General features: G+C 44.4%; 2 protein-coding genes across 6 annotated transcripts in view; one reads left to right on the top strand and one right to left on the bottom strand.

Moving 5' to 3' along the window:
• The window catches only part of CFAP57 (cilia and flagella associated protein 57), a 69,055-nt gene extending 64,137 nt beyond the window's left edge, over positions 1-4,918 (bottom strand). Inside the window, exons 1-2 of one of the 5 annotated variants that reach the window (XM_086383344.1) lie at positions 4,817-4,913; positions 4,422-4,594 (exon numbers count right to left, since the gene is read on the bottom strand). In XM_086383344.1, the coding sequence (XP_086239470.1) occupies positions 4,422-4,578 (157 nt within the window). In that variant the 5' untranslated portion in view covers positions 4,579-4,594; positions 4,817-4,913. Of the gene's footprint in view, positions 1-4,421 lie in introns of all 5 variants that reach the window. The other 4 variants (XM_086383362.1, XR_015157441.1, XM_086383335.1 and 1 more) reach the window with 4 other exon arrangements.
• Positions 4,919-4,970: 52 nt separating this feature from the next.
• EBNA1BP2 (EBNA1 binding protein 2) lies at positions 4,971-11,704 on the top strand. Its single transcript, XM_086383375.1, has 9 exons — positions 4,971-5,210; positions 5,294-5,377; positions 5,581-5,750; positions 6,349-6,472; positions 8,022-8,111; positions 9,089-9,164; positions 9,391-9,484; positions 11,224-11,386; positions 11,524-11,704. Exons 1-9 carry the CDS (start codon positions 5,145-5,147, stop codon positions 11,572-11,574), a joined length of 918 nt encoding a protein of 305 aa, XP_086239501.1. The 5' UTR covers positions 4,971-5,144; the 3' UTR covers positions 11,575-11,704.
• Positions 11,705-15,913: the final 4,209 nt, after the last annotated feature.

Genomic DNA, 15,913 nt, shown 5'->3' with positions numbered 1-15,913 from the left:
CTGTCCATGGGATTTTCCAGGCAAGAATACTGGAGTGGGTTGCCATGAGTTTGGGTAAACTGCAGGAGTTGGTGATGGACAGGGAGGCCTGGTGTGCTGCGGTTCATGGGGTCGCAAAGAGTCAGATACGACTGAGCGACTGAACTGAACTGAAACTCATTTATGTATTTCTTTATCCACTGTATTGATTTATTTGTGTATTATTGGGTTTCTGAGATATTTATACTAGGACTAGCTTATTTTTGTAATCATATCTTCATCATGTGTTTGAATACCTTGCAAAGTAGAGTCTCAAGGAAAGAGGGAGAAAAAAGGAAATGATAAATTCTATTCTGGATATATATTGTGTGAGATACATACTGTGGAACTTTCAAGTAAAGAGGTCTTAGCAGACAGCTTGATATGATGAAAGCTAGAGGAGATGTTTGGACTGAAATACAGATTGGAGGTAAAAGTCATGGTGGGGCGTTGAAAGTGTGAGTGTAGACAAGACTGCCAGGAGAAGGCAGAGGACAACAGGTGACTCCCCTCCTCTGTGCTTCTGTACCAGGGCTGTGCCTGGCCTAGCAGGTGTCCTGCTCGTTTACATAGTCCCAGTGCTCATTTGAATACACACCTGTCCCCATTACAATGCTCAGAGCTCCTGGAGGCCAGGGGCCCTGGCTTTCTGGCTTATTCATTCTTTTAATCACTAGTGCCTGACTCCCAGTGGGTGCTTAACATGTGCTGACTGATCGCAGTTTGTAAATACTTTCCTGTTGTTTTAACCTAGTTGATGACTGACTTCTCCTTGAAATATGTTCACCTTCTATATGGATTTCCTCTTTTTGGCTACTCCTCCAAAGACTCTTTTCCAGGTTCTTCCTCATTTACTGGCACTAAATGTAGGAAGGCCCCGTAGCCCAATCTTTATCCTTCTTTTCTTTCACAAATACATTTATTCCCTGGGTGATCTAATCCATTCAAAGGATTTTTTTTTTTAATTATTTTTTGGCCATGCTGCAAGCATGTAGGATCTTAAGTTCCCTGACCAGGGGTTGAACCCATGTCCCCAGCATTGAACGTGCAGAATTAACCACTAGACCACCAGGGAAGTCCTCATACTAAGGACTTTGTATTTCACCTCTATGCTGCTGCTGCTAAGTCACTTCAGTCGTGTCCGACTCTGTGCAACCCCATAGATGGCAACCCACCAGGCTCCCCCGTCCCTCGGATTAAGAACACTGGAGTGGATTGCCATTTCCTTCTCCAATGCATGAAAGTGAAAAGTGAAAGTGAATTCGCTCAGTCGTGTCCGATTCTTCGTGACCCCATGGACTGCAGCCTACCAGGCTCCTCCATCCATGGGATTTTCCAGGCAAGAGTACTGGAGTGGGGTGCCATTGCCTTCTCCCACCTCTATGCTAACAACCTTCAAATTTTTGTCACCAGCCAGGGCCTCTTTCTCTTGAATCCACAATCGACATCAATTGAAATTGAAAAAGTGCTAGTTGCTGAGTCGAGTCTGACTCTTTGCTACCCCATGGACTGTAGCCTGCCAGGCTCCTCTGTCCATGGAACTCTCCAGGCAAGAATTGACATCAAAGTGCTCACTTAAGATCCTATTTGCATCTCTATCAGGCATCTCAGTCTTCCCATGTCAAACACTAACATTCCACACAAAACCTGCTCCTTCTGCAGTCTTTCCTGTCTCTATTAGCAGCAACTCCATCCTTTCAGTTGCTCAGGCCAGAACCCTTGCTTCTTCCTTTTCTCTCCCAACTACATCAGGTCGATGAGGAAACCTGTCACCCTCACCTTCAAAATAGAGCCAGGCTTTGATCTCTTTTCACCATCCCTATTACCTGCTACCTGCTCCATGCCACTATGTTCTCCCAGCTGGATTACAGCAATAGTCCTTCAGCTGGTCTCCTATTTCTTCTCTTGTCCCTCCTTAAATCTATTCTCTGAACAGTAGCCAGAAAGAACCTTTTGAAACATAAGTCAGATCATGTCACTCTGCTCAGAATCCTCCATCCCAGCTTCTCATTTTCCTCAGAGTAGGAGCCCTTGATCTCAAAGCCCATGTGATGTTGCTCTGCTTACTTCTCTGCTTCACCTTTCGCTCCTGCTCCTCTATTCACTCTGCTCCAGGCATACTGGATTCCTCACTATTCCCCTAGCACACTCAGCACCCTCCTAACCCAGAGCCTAAAAGACGAAAGGTAAATGTGGAGTGCATCAAAGAGATAATATAGGAGAATATATTAATAAGCTTGAGTAAGGTTGATAAATTTGACTTCATTAAAACCAAGAATTTCTGTCCATCAAGATACCATAAGGAGGAAGAAAACACAAGCCCCAAACCGGGAGAAATTATTTGTAGTATGTATACGTCTGACAGAGGATTAGCATACAGAAAATATAAGAAAGAAAGAAAGTGAAGTCACTCAGTCGTGTCCGACTCTTTGCGACCCCATGGACTGTAGCCTACCAGGCTTCTCTGTCCATGGGATTTTCCAGGTAAGAATACTGGAGCGGGTTGCCATTTCCTTCTCCAGGGGATTGTCCCAACTCAGGGATCGAACCTGGGTCTCCCACATTGCAGGCAGACGCTTTACCATCTGAGCCACCAGGGAAGCTGGCTTCCCTGGCTGACAGAAAATATAGTGTGACCATAAATCAGTAAGAAAATTACCCCCCAAAACATAGAAAATGGATAAAAGATTTAAACAAGACATTTCACAGAAGATTAAACAGGAGTAGCCCCTTAATCATGTGAAAAGATATTCATCCTCATTGTGAAGTGAAGTCGATCAGTTGTATCCGACTCTTTGTGACCCCATGGACAGTTGCCTGCACCAGGCTCCTCCGTCCATGGGATTTTCTGGGCAAGAGTACTGGAGTGTGTTGCCATTTCTTTCTCTAGGGAATCTTTCCGACCCAGGGATCGAACCCAGGTCTCCCACATTGTAGACAGATGCTTTACCATCTGAGCCACCAAGGAAGTCATCCTCATTAGTAGTAGGTAAATGCACAAAACGTTAGAAGTAGAACAATAGCAAGGGGTGGTGAGGTTGTTGGGTAACAGCAGTGTGAACTAGTACTGCCACACTACTGTTTTGGTGTGTGCCCTGGAGAATCTCTGCACAAGTAGATGAGAACACTTGAATGCAAGAATGCTTATAGCAGCATGGTTTGAAATAGCAAAAAAAAAAAAAGAAAGTGAAAGTCACTCGGTTGTGTTCAACTCTTTGCAACCCCATGGACTGTAGCCTGCCAGGCTCCTCTGTCCATGGAATTCTCCAGGCCAGAACACTGGATTGGGTAGTTGTTCCCTTCTCCACGGGATCTTCCCAACCCAGGGGTCAAACCCAAGTCGAACCCAATGTGATCGAACCCTCATTGCAGGCGGATCCTTTACCATTTGAGCCAACAGAGAAGCAAAAAAAAAATGTTGGTTCTCAAATATCCATCAACACTAGAATGGATAAATATATTTGAGACATTAGAGTCATATGAGGGAATACTGCATAGTAATAAAAAGAACTCAGTTAACATGTACAAAATGCATGAATCTCAGAGTATGTTGTTAAACAAGAGAAGCACGTCACAGAATATATACACTACCATTACATTTATACGAAGTTGGAAAGCAGCACAAACAAAAACAATATCTTACATAAGGCCACACAGATAAATATGTGGTAAAACTATACAGAGAAATAAGGGAATAATTACAAATTCCAGGATGGAGTGAGAGTGGGCACATGTGAGATGAATGAAGTCAGGGAGAAACACTGGAAATAGTACATTATTTGCTCTCCTTTTGGCAGACTTTCAAAGCTTCATTTTACTATAGTTCTTTAAATACTACACATATGTAGTATACAGTCTTTTGTATGCATGTCACAATAAAACAAGTTGAGCGTAGAAAACAGTGGGAAAGAGTGGCTAAGGTGTGAAAATCATGTATATCATTAGCAGGACCAATGTGAACAAAACCAAATGTTACAGTATACAAATGGTTATTTCTGACCTGGGGTAAAATCTCTAGTGTCTTCGTCATAAATGGATTCAAAAGGTCTGTAATGAAAGTGGTGTACTCTAGAAAACTGTTAGAGAAGTCAAAAAGCAGCCCTGGTGATGACAAAGAGAGTGATACTGAAGATGCATGAAACTCTTCAAAAGAATTTTTTTCCATTAGATCACAGTGAAAATAAGTACCTTTGAATTAACAGGATTTTACATGTGACTTTATGTATGATTCATTAATCTATACATTAAAATAAGGCAAGTAGACATGTATTTCTTCTACATTTATAAAACTATACGTATATTCAAGTTGTCCAAAAAAGTTTTCTTTCAATCATCGTATTGGGATTATGGTGTTATATTTGGTTCACATGGTTACCTAGGTGTCAGACTGGAAACAGTTTTACCTGGAATGAATTTTTGCCATTTCTGATCCACATTGTACTTCACACAGTGATTTCCTGAAGGAAATATAATGATCTGTTCATCGAAGAAGAAGACATTGTTGGACACGTGGGATCGAAGACCAAAAACATGCAGCGACTGAGCTACCACAGTGGACATGGTCCCGGTAGTTCCGCTAAAGATGCAACGCAGCTGGTGAGCACCGAGAAGCGCGAAACCCCGCCCACTCTGCCGCACCCGCCCCGCGACACGCCCGTGGCTCCGCCTCCGAACTGCTCCTTAGCCCCTCTCCTTAGCAATCTCCTCCGGTGCCCCAGACCCAGCTCCTGCGTCTGCTCGTTCCTTTCGCCCTTGCGGCTTCCTGCTCCTCTGGACGACCCCCAGGGATCTCTCCCACCTGTAAGCTTCTGCTCTCTGGATCACCAGACCACGCGTGTGTCCAGGGTACTACCCCTACGAATCCGAAGCAACCCGGCACTCACCGACGCCGGAGCGTTCCTATAGCAACGGCAAACCGGAAGTATGTCAGCACCCGGAAGCGGAAGTCCTTTGCTCAGAGAGCTGAGGAGCAGCTGTTTGCTTCAGTGCGGTTCGAGTCCACGTGGGTCCGCTGCAGGAGGACAGGGGGCTGCAAACCGGCAGCGGCGAGGGGCGCCCTTTTCCAGGCGCTGGGGGTCTCGGGCTACTCCGCTTCCTCCGGTAGGTGTGGACTCGCGCGCGGTGAGATGGACACCCCCCCGCTCTCAGGTTCGGACTCCGATTCTGATGACTCTCTTGTCACAGACAGAGAGGTAGGTATCATCCGAGCTCGCGGGGCTGCGCGAGGGAGAGGGTTCCTCACTCTCCCGTTCTTACCGCGGAACGTGCCCTGTAGTTGCAGGAGGCGTTTTCCCGAGGGCTTCTGAAGCCAGGCCTCAACGTGGTGCTAGAGGGGCCGAAGAAGGCCGTGAACGACGTGGTGAGTTCGGGCGCCCGGTCGGAGGATGCTAGACTTGGGATGCGCGCGAGGCACTGTTGTGCTCCAGAGACTGCATTCTAGTTCTAGGAAAGACACAACCCGAGCATTGCCAAGAGTGTCAACTACCTGTCGGGGTTTTGGAGGCTGGCTCTTCGTTTGTTGGTCTGTTACCTTTTTGTGAGCTTGGTGTCTGAATTTCCTAGAATGGCCTGAAGCAGTGTTTGGCTGAATTCAAGCGGGATCTGGAATGGGTTGAAAGGCTTGATGTGACCCTGGGTCCGGTACCAGAAATCAGTGGACCTCAGTCAACATCTCAGAACCAGGATCCGAAAGCTGTTGATCCAGAAGATGACTTTAAGCGTGAGATGAGCTTGTATGTATGTTTTTAAGTGTGGGAAAAGTTGTAGGTCCCTGTGCTAGAGAGTGGGGAGAGGGTGGAAGCCGTGAGCATGTGTTCCTCCGAGGTGTCCTGAGCCTGGGAGTAGGGAGGAAAGCTTCTTTGGACTAAAGAGTAGGAGATGCTCCGTGGTTGAGAGAAAGGCCCCGTGGTCCAGCAGTCACAATTTAAAGTCCAGTTTATTTTCAAATATTAAGTTTTAAATTTTTTTGTGCAGTTGATTATGAGAACAAAAAGTTGCTTATGTGGGATCCTTATATGGACTTTTTTTAGTGACTAAGTAAGAATGTGTAATTCGCATTTGTAAGCTAGTGAGCACTTCTAAAGTGGTCATTCTATTAAACTACTAATTCATTTTAAGCAATACTCCCCACCCCTTTTAAAATCGTGTACATCTAAATTTCTCCTGAGTTAATGAGGTTTTATTACCATTTTGTTTGTGTGTGTGTTCTTGCTGGTGGAGGTCAGGTGTTGCGGGCTCTTCCGACCTTGGATACCTTATGAGAGGCAATCAGAAGGATGTAATAAGACCTCTCTGCCTTAGCTTATTTCACACTTTGTCCTACTTCCGCAGCTACCGTCAAGCCCAGGCAGCAGTGCTTGCAGTATTGCCCCGCCTCCATCAGCTCAAAGTGCCTACCAAGCGGCCTACGGATTATTTTGCAGAGATGGCCAAGTCTGATCAGCAGATGCAGAAGGTAAGAAATGGAAAAGGTTTTCTATGGAAGACTGAAGCTTTGGACTTAAGTCTATACAGCTGGCTTGTCTCCCTTAATGTTCAAACAAACAAAGGCATAAGCACATTAAAAGGGAGCCAGTTGTCAGAGGAAAATTATTATCTCAGTTATCTATGTCAGATTCATGCTAATCAACACCAGGTGGACAAATGTAAGGTTGACTTTTTCCTAATATAAACAGTTAAGGGAGGAAGATAATGTAAGAAGTGTGGTCCCTAAGGTAAAGATGATCTTTATGCATCTTCTAGCCGGCATGGTCATGGCATGGTGTGTGGAAGAGAGAACAGTTCTTTACTGCCATTGCCTGGGCAGCATTATAACTTGTAGACAGTTACCTTTCTCTGAGCCTCAGTTTTTCTCTGCTGTAAAATGAAGGATTAATATATGGCTCAGATTTGGCATAATTTACAGTTAGGTAAGTTAAGGCTAGTCAAGGCTATGGTTTTTCCAGTGGTCATGTATGGATGTGAGAGTTGGACTACAAAGAAAACAGAGCACTGAAGAATTGATGCTTTTGAACTGTGGTGTTGGAGAAGACTCTTGAGAGTCCCTCGGACTGCAGGAAGATCCAACCAGTCCATCCTAAAGGAAATCAGTCCTGAATATTCATTGGAAGGACTGATGCTGAAGCTGAAACTCCAATCCTTTGGCCACCTGATGTGAAGAGCTGACTCATTGGAAAAGACCCTTATGCTGGGAAAGATTGAAGGCGGGAGGAGAAGGGGATGACAGAGGATGAGATGGTTGGATGGCATCACCGACTCAATGGACATGAATTTGAGTAAACTCCAGGAGTTGGTGATGGACAGGGAGGCCTGGCGTGCTGCAGTCCATGGGGTCACAAAGAGTTGGACACGACTGAGTGATTGAACTGAACAGTTAGGTAGAATTTGGTCCTTATTCAACTTTGGGAGGCAGAGAATTACTAATGTCTAATGCAAGATATACCTAAATAGTTCCCTTGGGTCTCAAGCTGGATTTTCTCGTCTCAGTGGTACTCAGGGAAGCTAATCTAGAGATGAACCCAGACCCATTTCTGCACATTCAAATTCATAACTGTTCATTCTTTAATGGAAATGTATATGTTTAATGCCAACGGCTAGGTACCTGATATCTGTTTGAGTTTTTATAGTGCAGATGGTATACTGGAGAAGGAGGCTAAAGCTGCATACTGGTTTCACCACAGTCTGCAGATGGTATGGATGGAGAGAAGTTAGTCTTTTCTCCTGATTCAGTGGCAAGCAAGCTGTTTTGTTTATCAGAGCAAATAGCACACTGGGAATAAGGTCACCCTGATGTTGTGGTTCCAAGGCTGAGACTTTTGGTGTCTTGGATAAAGGTGTTAGCCTTTGGGCCTTATTATCCTTGTGTGTGAAACACAGGGCTTGGAGTAGATGATTCACAAGGTTCCTCTGAGCTCCAGAGTATGTCCGCTCCCTGCTGCAGTGCACCCTAAGCAGCTTCCATGCCATTTTCAATTAACGTAAGCTGACAACATTTTGTGTTTTAGATTCGACAGAAACTGCAGGCTAAACAGGCCGCCATGGAGAAGTCGGAAAAGGCTAAGCAGCTGCGAGCACTTAGAAAATATGGAAAGAAGGTGGGAAGGACAACAGACAGGGATGGGGCCAAGGGTGTTTGTCCATAGATTGCCTGGTCTGGGTTGGTTCTGTGCCTGGTGTGTGTTCCATTGTGTGTTTACTATCTCATAGCAGTGTGGGTTGCTAGTGTCCACAAACACAGTCCCTCCTGGACACCTCTGTGTCACCAGAAGTAGTATGGTCACTACAAGCGAGTCAGGCACTTCTCTGGGCTGTACTTTACACACCTGTACAGTGAAGCGCTGGGTCCAGATCAGTGGTTTCCAAACCCAACCTCCCAGCACAGTCTGATGGGGGGTAATTTTGTTTGACCAGGGAACATTTGGCAATGTCTGGAGGCATTTTTGGTTGTCACACCTTGGTGGGGAGTGTGCAGTTGGCAGCTTGTGGGTGGAGAGCAGGGAGGCTTCTAAACATCCTGCAGTGCGTAGGACAGGCCATGCTCCCCCCTGACAAAGGATGATCCTGTCCAAACTGTCATCGTGCTGGGATGCAGAAACCCTGCCTTAGAGTTTAAGCATCTCTTGTTATCCTTAAAGGTTGTTTTGGTTTGTTTTTTGGGGAGATTGTTTTCTCTGTTGGTATTTTCATGCCTAGCAACAGTGGTTTAGGTATTTAATCTGCCCAGATATAATCAGGGAGAGAATTGGATGTTGACATAAACATGATTTGTGCAGTTTTGTAGCAGGTTGTGTCATAGGTAAGAATGCAGACTGCTTGGGTGTGAATCTCAGGTCCACGCTTGCTGTGTGACTTCGGCAAATTATAGCGTCTCTCTGTGCTTCGTTTTGGGGTCATAAGAATTTCTGCTTCACTGGGTTGTTGGGATGAGAAATTGAGAATATACTTAGGGCCTTAACGTGGTTGTGGCACACAGTCAGTGTTCAAGGATGGTCACAGCCTGGTCACTGAGAGACACTTAGACATTTGGAGTGCTGGTTTGGAGTAGGTGTAACAGTCCTGTGTCCACATCCAGGTGCAAACAGAGGTTCTTCAGAAGCGGCAGAAGGAGAAGTCACACATGATGAGTGCCATTAAGAAATATCAGAAAGGTGAGTGTGTTCTCTCATAAGGCTGCAGGGGAGCAGGGGTACCTGCTGATTCCATCAAACACATCTGAAGGCTTGATTGATTTGGAACTATTGGACCTCACATTTGGGAATGGCATGGGGAGCAAGATGTGCCTCTTAATACCAATTCCATAAGTAACAGCCTTCTTTTGAAGTTGAATCTTTTTTTTAAAGCACTGTGGTGCTGATCAAAGTGCTTCACTCCCAGGTTTCTCTGATAAACTGGACTTCCTTGAGGGAGATCAGAAGCCTGCTGCACGGAGCACAAAAGAAGGAGCCAAAGGCCAGCAAATGAGGAAGGGGTGAGTGCTGCGTTCGTTTTGGTGGTGGTGCATGCAGGGCCGCAGTTCCTGGTGTGGCCTCGGTGCATGGAATGCGGCTGTGCTGCGGCCAGAACTGTGGGCCACGTGATGGGCCTGTTCAACCACATCGGTCTTTGAAGGTTCAAGTGAGGTGATTTCAGTGAATACGCAGTAGAAGTTGATTCCTCGTGTGTGAGGGTTGTGTGCAGACCTAGGGTTCTGGTTTGGTTTCTGTCTCATTAGGAGGGTAGTTTTGAGCAAGTTACTTCACCTTCCTAAATGTTAATTTCCTCATCTGTGAAAATGAAAAAAAAATTGTAAGTACCTTTTATATTAGAAAGATTAAAAGGGATAATGTTGGATATTATTATTGGTTCTTTTTGTTCATCTTTATGCATTCCTGGACACCCATCCTGAGGAGAATGATCATATCTGTATAATATAGTCCATGCTGTGATAGAGGCATTGAGGGAGAAGTCTGGAAGCCCATGTTAGAAATATGTGACATGATCCAGGGGTCAGAGTCTGGGGATGGCTTCCTGGAGAAGCGTTCACCAGAGCTTAGTCTGAAAGATGAGTAGGAATTAACCAGGAGAACAGGAGAGACATGGATTTGGGGAAGATGGAAGAACATGAATGAGCAGAAGTGTAGAGATGAGAACAGCAGGTTTGTGTGTGAGGAACAGCCAGCATTTGGTGTCATGGGGGTTACCATGAGGCAAGGAGTGGTGAGGTGTAGCTGGGAGGACGTGGGCTGATTGCAGGGCAGTGTTGTGAGGAGCCTGGGCTATTTCCAGTAGTCAGTAGGGAGGTGCTCATGGGCTTTACTCAAAGTGGTGAGCAGGTCATGTTCATGTTTTCAATATTACAGTGGTACTTGTGTAAGTGAGGGAGGCAGGGGAATTGATCAGGGGACCGTTAAAGTCCAGAGAACAAGGATAATGACCTGAAAGTGGTAATAGGGGTAAAGAAGAGAAAATTGGTTGAAGAAATACTCAAGAGGTCAAATTAGCAGGACTCAGTAATTGAGCTGGGTGCAGAAAATGAAAGAAGGAATTATAATCCACTCTAGGTTCATAGCGTGGACAGCTGAGTATATGGTAGGACCACCAACCTCAAGTTAGGCTGTAGATACAGGAGGTGAAACCAGTCTAGGAGGGAGGTGACTATGACTTCGGATATGGTGAATTGAGATTCCTGTGGGATGATCAGTTTTAACATGTATTACACTCAAACATTAACTGCATTTAATATCCTTGAGAGGACTAGGAAGAACTGAGGGTGATTTAATAAGATTTAGTTTAAAAATGGGGCTTCCCAGGTGGCTCAAATGGTAAAGAGTCTGCCTGAAATGCAGAAGACCTGGGTTTGATCCCTGAGTGCAGAAGATCCCTTGGAGAAGGGAATGGCAACCCACTCCAGTATTCTTGCCTGGAAAATTCCATGGACAGAGGAGCCTGGTGGGCTACAGTCCATGGGCTCTGAAGATAAATGATGAGCCACATTGATAGATCTTTTCCTGATTCTCACTTTGTTTTCCTGCTTTGGTGGTTAAGGCTGTAGGTAGATGATCTTGTCTGGGGAGTTTATAGAGTAGAAATATTGGGTCAAGGATGAGATTTTGGGTACAGTAGTATCTACAGGCTTCGTTTACAGAGAGGAAACAGGGTATGGTTGGATCGTAACATTCGTCAGGATTTGCAGTGTTGAAGGTAACCTGTAAGACTGCTTTTTTCCAGGCCTAATGCCAAGCGACGCTATAAAAACCAGAAGTTTGGTTATGGTGGGAAGAAGAAAGGCTCCAAGTGGAACACTCGTGAGAGCTATGATGATGTATCCAGCTTCCGGGCCAAGACAGCTCATGGCAGGGGCCTCAAGAGGCCTGGAAAGAAAGGATCGAATGTGAGTATGGAGTGAGGGGGCTGGAGCAGCCTCCACTGCCACCCCTCCCTTCTCCCTCCCTTTCTTTCCTTGTGTCCGGATCCTGGGGCAGAAGGCCAACTGCTGTGTGAACACATGTCATATTTCCTTTTCTGCAGAAAAGACCTGGAAAACGGACAAGAGAGAAAATGAAGAGCAGAAGACACTAAACAAGCCACATCTTTGTATACAAACACCAGGAAAAAGAGATGGAGACTTGGGATTTCACAAGGCAGTTGGATCCCTTCTGTTAGCTTCTTTTTGTAAAAATTCTTTCAATAAACTAAAGAAAAAATTTCAGAGAAATATATATTCTTGGTTAAAAACTCAGGACTAAAAGATTTAGAAGTTACTTTTACATATTAAATAATATTGCCATTTATTGATAATAAATAAACGAGCCCTGTGGAGGTTAAAAGCATGGACTCTAGGGCCAGACTGCCAGGTTTGACACCTGGCTCTGCTGTGTACTTGCTGTTTGACCCTGGGCACGTTGATTTTTCTGTGCTCTGTCATCTCTATATAGACATGATAATAGAATCTACCAAAGACGGTTCCTGTCAGCAGTGAGTTAATATGTGCAAAACGCTTAGCACACTGCCTGCCGTATAATGAAGCGTACATGCCTTGGTGGGATGATTTTGCTGGGTGAGGTGGTTCTCCATAATGTGTGCTGAGCCGTGTGGTGTGTGTGTATTTGAAGTTCTCCCGTGCCGGCTTGGAGCTGTGTGCAGGTTGAACATTGTGAGCAGGCCGTGTTTTGTGTTGGGATTTTCTCTGTCTTGAGAGGTAGGAAGGGAAGACAGCTTCCCCCACCGCACCACACCCACCCCCGCCCCCATTCCAGTTTAGAAATTTTGAGTCTACAAATATCTGAGAACTCTAGATGCTTAAGCAGAAAAAACAACTCACTTTTGCATGGTTTTCTTATAGCATCATTGGTACCTAAAAGATCTCTCTGGTTTCCTATGGTACTGTTTCTAGAACAAAAAGAATGAATTTAGTTTGTGTGAACTAATTTCAATGAACAAAAGTCTAAGCACATGGGTCATATTCTCAGAAGACCACAATGTTTTACCCCAGCCTATTTTGACAATTTGTACAATAGTAGTGAATAGGGTAACGAATAGTAATTCCAGTTAGGAGCCTTAGCTTAAGAAACTTTGAATTATGAGTGGAACATAGGAGAGTTTTAACATTGATAGAGTTTACCCTAGTAGGGACAAAAGTAACTTACTGACTTGAATACTTCTGTAGGGTTTGGATGATGTACCTTCTTTCCTTTTTTTTTCTTTTTATAGCAAATGGAATCACTTAATTTCAGAGATATACTTTATAGAGCTTATTTATATCACTTTATCATCCCACTCTTAAAGTATAATTGGGCTACATTCAGTATTAGCTCTCACATTGCTTTAAGATGTAATTCCGTGCATTGAAGGATGGGTAGGTTGCTAGTAGTTGCCATGACCAAGTCCAGGCTGTTCTTGCTTTGTACCAATATGTGTGGACTTCAGCTGTCAAGGTGCCTGGACAACACTGTTCACCTTTCAGTTACCAAAGTATTGTTAACCGAGTAACTGTGGAAAGTAGAGATTTTGCTGCTGGCTCTTCAGTCCATAAAACCACTGCCTAAAAGATACATAATGGTTACTGACCCCAAATTGCTTCTTTCAAAGTCTGTGGGTGATTGGTCACTGCACGTGTTACTTAGTTCACACGCAGGTGGCAAAGAGTGCAGTTGTGTTGCCTCCTCATCTTCAGCAATAAACCCACATGGCATTTTATGAAAGTAAATAACTGAAAGAGGGAATTGACCAAACAAATGGAAAGTGATAAAATTGGAAGTAAAGTTGAATAGGATGCAAATGGAGTTACGGGAGGAATATGTTGCCAGGGAATGGAGACATGGCTGCTGTTCTAGGACTCAAAAGAGATGCAGCTAGAGAGCTAGTGAATGTGAACTGAAACAGAATGAGGAAAATGGTGGAGAGGATGGTGTCCCAGAGGAAGTCACCCTGGCAGAAAACTTCACACTAAAGGGACTCTTGGAGGTATTTTGTGACATTGAAAGTACAAATGATACAATGTTGAAAGCGAATCTGATAGGCATAGAGTAGGATAATTAGTTTAGAAATCCCAATAGAGCATTAAAAATAGGTAATTCTTAAAGGGGTTTGGGAGATTTGTAAGTTAATGACCACTCAAGAAAATCCAGGGATCTAGCAACAATCTGTCCTTTATTGTGCCTATCTTTGCATGAAATGCAATAAAGGACAGAACTGGTGTATACCTAACAGAAGCAGAAGATGCTAAGAAGAGGTGGGGAAAATACACAGAAGAACTGTACAGAACAGATCTTCATGACCCAGATAACCATGATGGTGTGATCACTCACCTAGAGTCAGACATCCTGGAATGCCTTAGTCAAGTGGGCCTTATGAAGCATCACTAAGAACAAAGCTAGTGGAGGTGATGGAATTCCAGTTGAGCTATTTCAAACCCTAAAAGATAATGCTGTTAAAGTGCTGCACTCAATATGCCAGCAAATTTGGAAAACTCAGCAGTGGCCACAGAACTGGAAAATGTCAGTTTTCATTGCAATCCCAAAGAAGGGCAATGCCAAGGAATGTTCAAACTTGTGCTTATTTCAGATGCTAGCAAGAAAATGCTCAAAATTCTCCAAGCCAGGCTTCAATAGTACGTGAACAGTGAACTTCCAGATGTTCAAGCTGGATTTAGAAAAGGCAGAGGAACCAGAGATCAAATTGCCAGCATCTGTTGGAGTATCAAAAAAGCAAGAGAATTCCATAAAAACGTCTACTTCTGCTTTATTGATTATGCCAAAGCCTTTGAATGTGTAGATCACAACAAACTGTGAAAAATTTTTCAAAAGATGGGAATACCAGACCACCTTACCTGCCTCCTGAGAAATCTGTATGCAGGTCAAGAAGCAACAGTTAGAACCAGACATAGAACGAAAGACTGGTTCCAAATAGGGAAAGGAGTACATCAAGGCTGTATATTGTCACCCTGCTTATTTAACTTCTATGCACAGTACATCATGTGAAATGCTGGGCTGGATGAAGCACAAGCTGGAATCAAGATTGCTGGGAGAAATATCAATAACCTCAGATATGCAGATGATACCACCCTTATGGCAGAAAGTGAAGAGGAACTAAAAGCCTCTTAACGAAAGTGAAAGAGGAAAGTGAAAAAGTTGGCTTAAAACTCAACATACAGAAAACTAAGATCATGGCATCTAGTCCCATCACTTCATGGCAACTAGAAGGGGAAACAATGGAAACAGTGACAAACTATTTTCTCGGGCTCCAGAATCACTGCAGATGGTGACTGCAGCCATGAAATTGAAAGATGCTTGCTTCTAGGAAGAAAAGCTATGACCAACCTAGATAGCATATTAAAAAGTGGAAATATTACTTTGCCGACAAAGGCCCATCTAGTCAAGGCTATGGTTTTTCCAGTAGTCATGTATGGATGTGAGAGTTGGACTACAGAGAAAGCTGAGCATTGAATAATTGATTCTTTTGAACTGTGTTGTTAAAGAAGACTCTTGAGAGTCCCTTGGACTTCAAGGAGATCAAACCAGTCAATCCTAAAGGAAATCAGTCCTGAATATTCATTGGAAGGGCTGATGCTGAAGCTGAAACTCCAGTCTTTTGGCCACCTGATGCAAAGAACTGACTCATTTGAAAAGACCCTGATGTTGGGAAAGATTGAAGGCTGGAGAAGTAGGTGACAGAGGATGAGATTGTTGGATGGCATCAGCAACTTGATGGACATGAGTTTGAGCAAGCTCTGGGAATTGGTGATGAACAGGAAAGCCTGGCATGCTGCAGTCCATGGGGTCACAAAGAATCGGACACAACTGAGTGACTGAAAGGAACTGAGCAACAATCTACACTACCTTGAAGGAAGACCAGGTGCATCCAAGTGCCAGGCACACTCAAGCCACAAGTCCTGATAGTTAAATCTCTGCCCCTTTCCCCCACCAGTGCCTTAATGTGTACCTACCTGGAGGCTCCCTAAACCTTATGGCCAACCTAGATAGCATATTAAAAAGCAGAGACGTTACTTTGCCAACAGAGGTCCGTCTAGTCAAGGCTATGGTTTTTCCAGTGGTCATGTATGGATGTGAGAGTTGGGCTGTGAAGAAAGCTGAGCATTGAAGAATTGATACTTTTGAACTGTGGTGTTGGAGAAGACTCTTGAGAGTCCCTTGGACTGCAAGGAGATCCAACCAGTCCATTCTAAAGGAGATCAGTCCTGGGTTCTCATTGGAAGGACTGATGCCGAAGCTGAAACTCCAATACTTTGGCCACCTCATGCGAAGAGTTGACTCATTGGAAAAGACCCTGATGCTGGGAGGCATTGGGGGCAGGAGGAGAAGGGGATGACAGAGGATGAGATGGCTGGATGGCACCACCAACTCGATAGACATGAATTTGAGTAAACTCCGGGAGTTGGTGATGGACAGGGAGGCCTGGC

Source organism: Bos grunniens, chromosome 3 (assembly GCF_055505025.1).
Source record: "Bos grunniens cultivar Pamir isolate PY7600 chromosome 3, Bosgru_T2T1.0, whole genome shotgun sequence".
Taxonomy (NCBI): domain Eukaryota; kingdom Metazoa; phylum Chordata; class Mammalia; order Artiodactyla; family Bovidae; genus Bos; species Bos grunniens.
This window is presented reverse-complemented; position numbering and strand designations above follow the sequence as displayed.

Coding starts and splice junctions, on each gene's coding strand:
- EBNA1BP2 (XM_086383375.1), top strand. CDS start 5,145: ATGGACACCCCCCCGCTCTCAGGTTCGGACTCCGATTCTGATGACTCT. Junction 6,473..8,021: donor CTGATCAGCAGATGCAGAAG/GTAAGAAATGGA, acceptor TTTGTGTTTTAG/ATTCGACAGAAACTGCAGGC. Junction 9,165..9,390: donor CATTAAGAAATATCAGAAAG/GTGAGTGTGTTC, acceptor CTTCACTCCCAG/GTTTCTCTGATAAACTGGAC.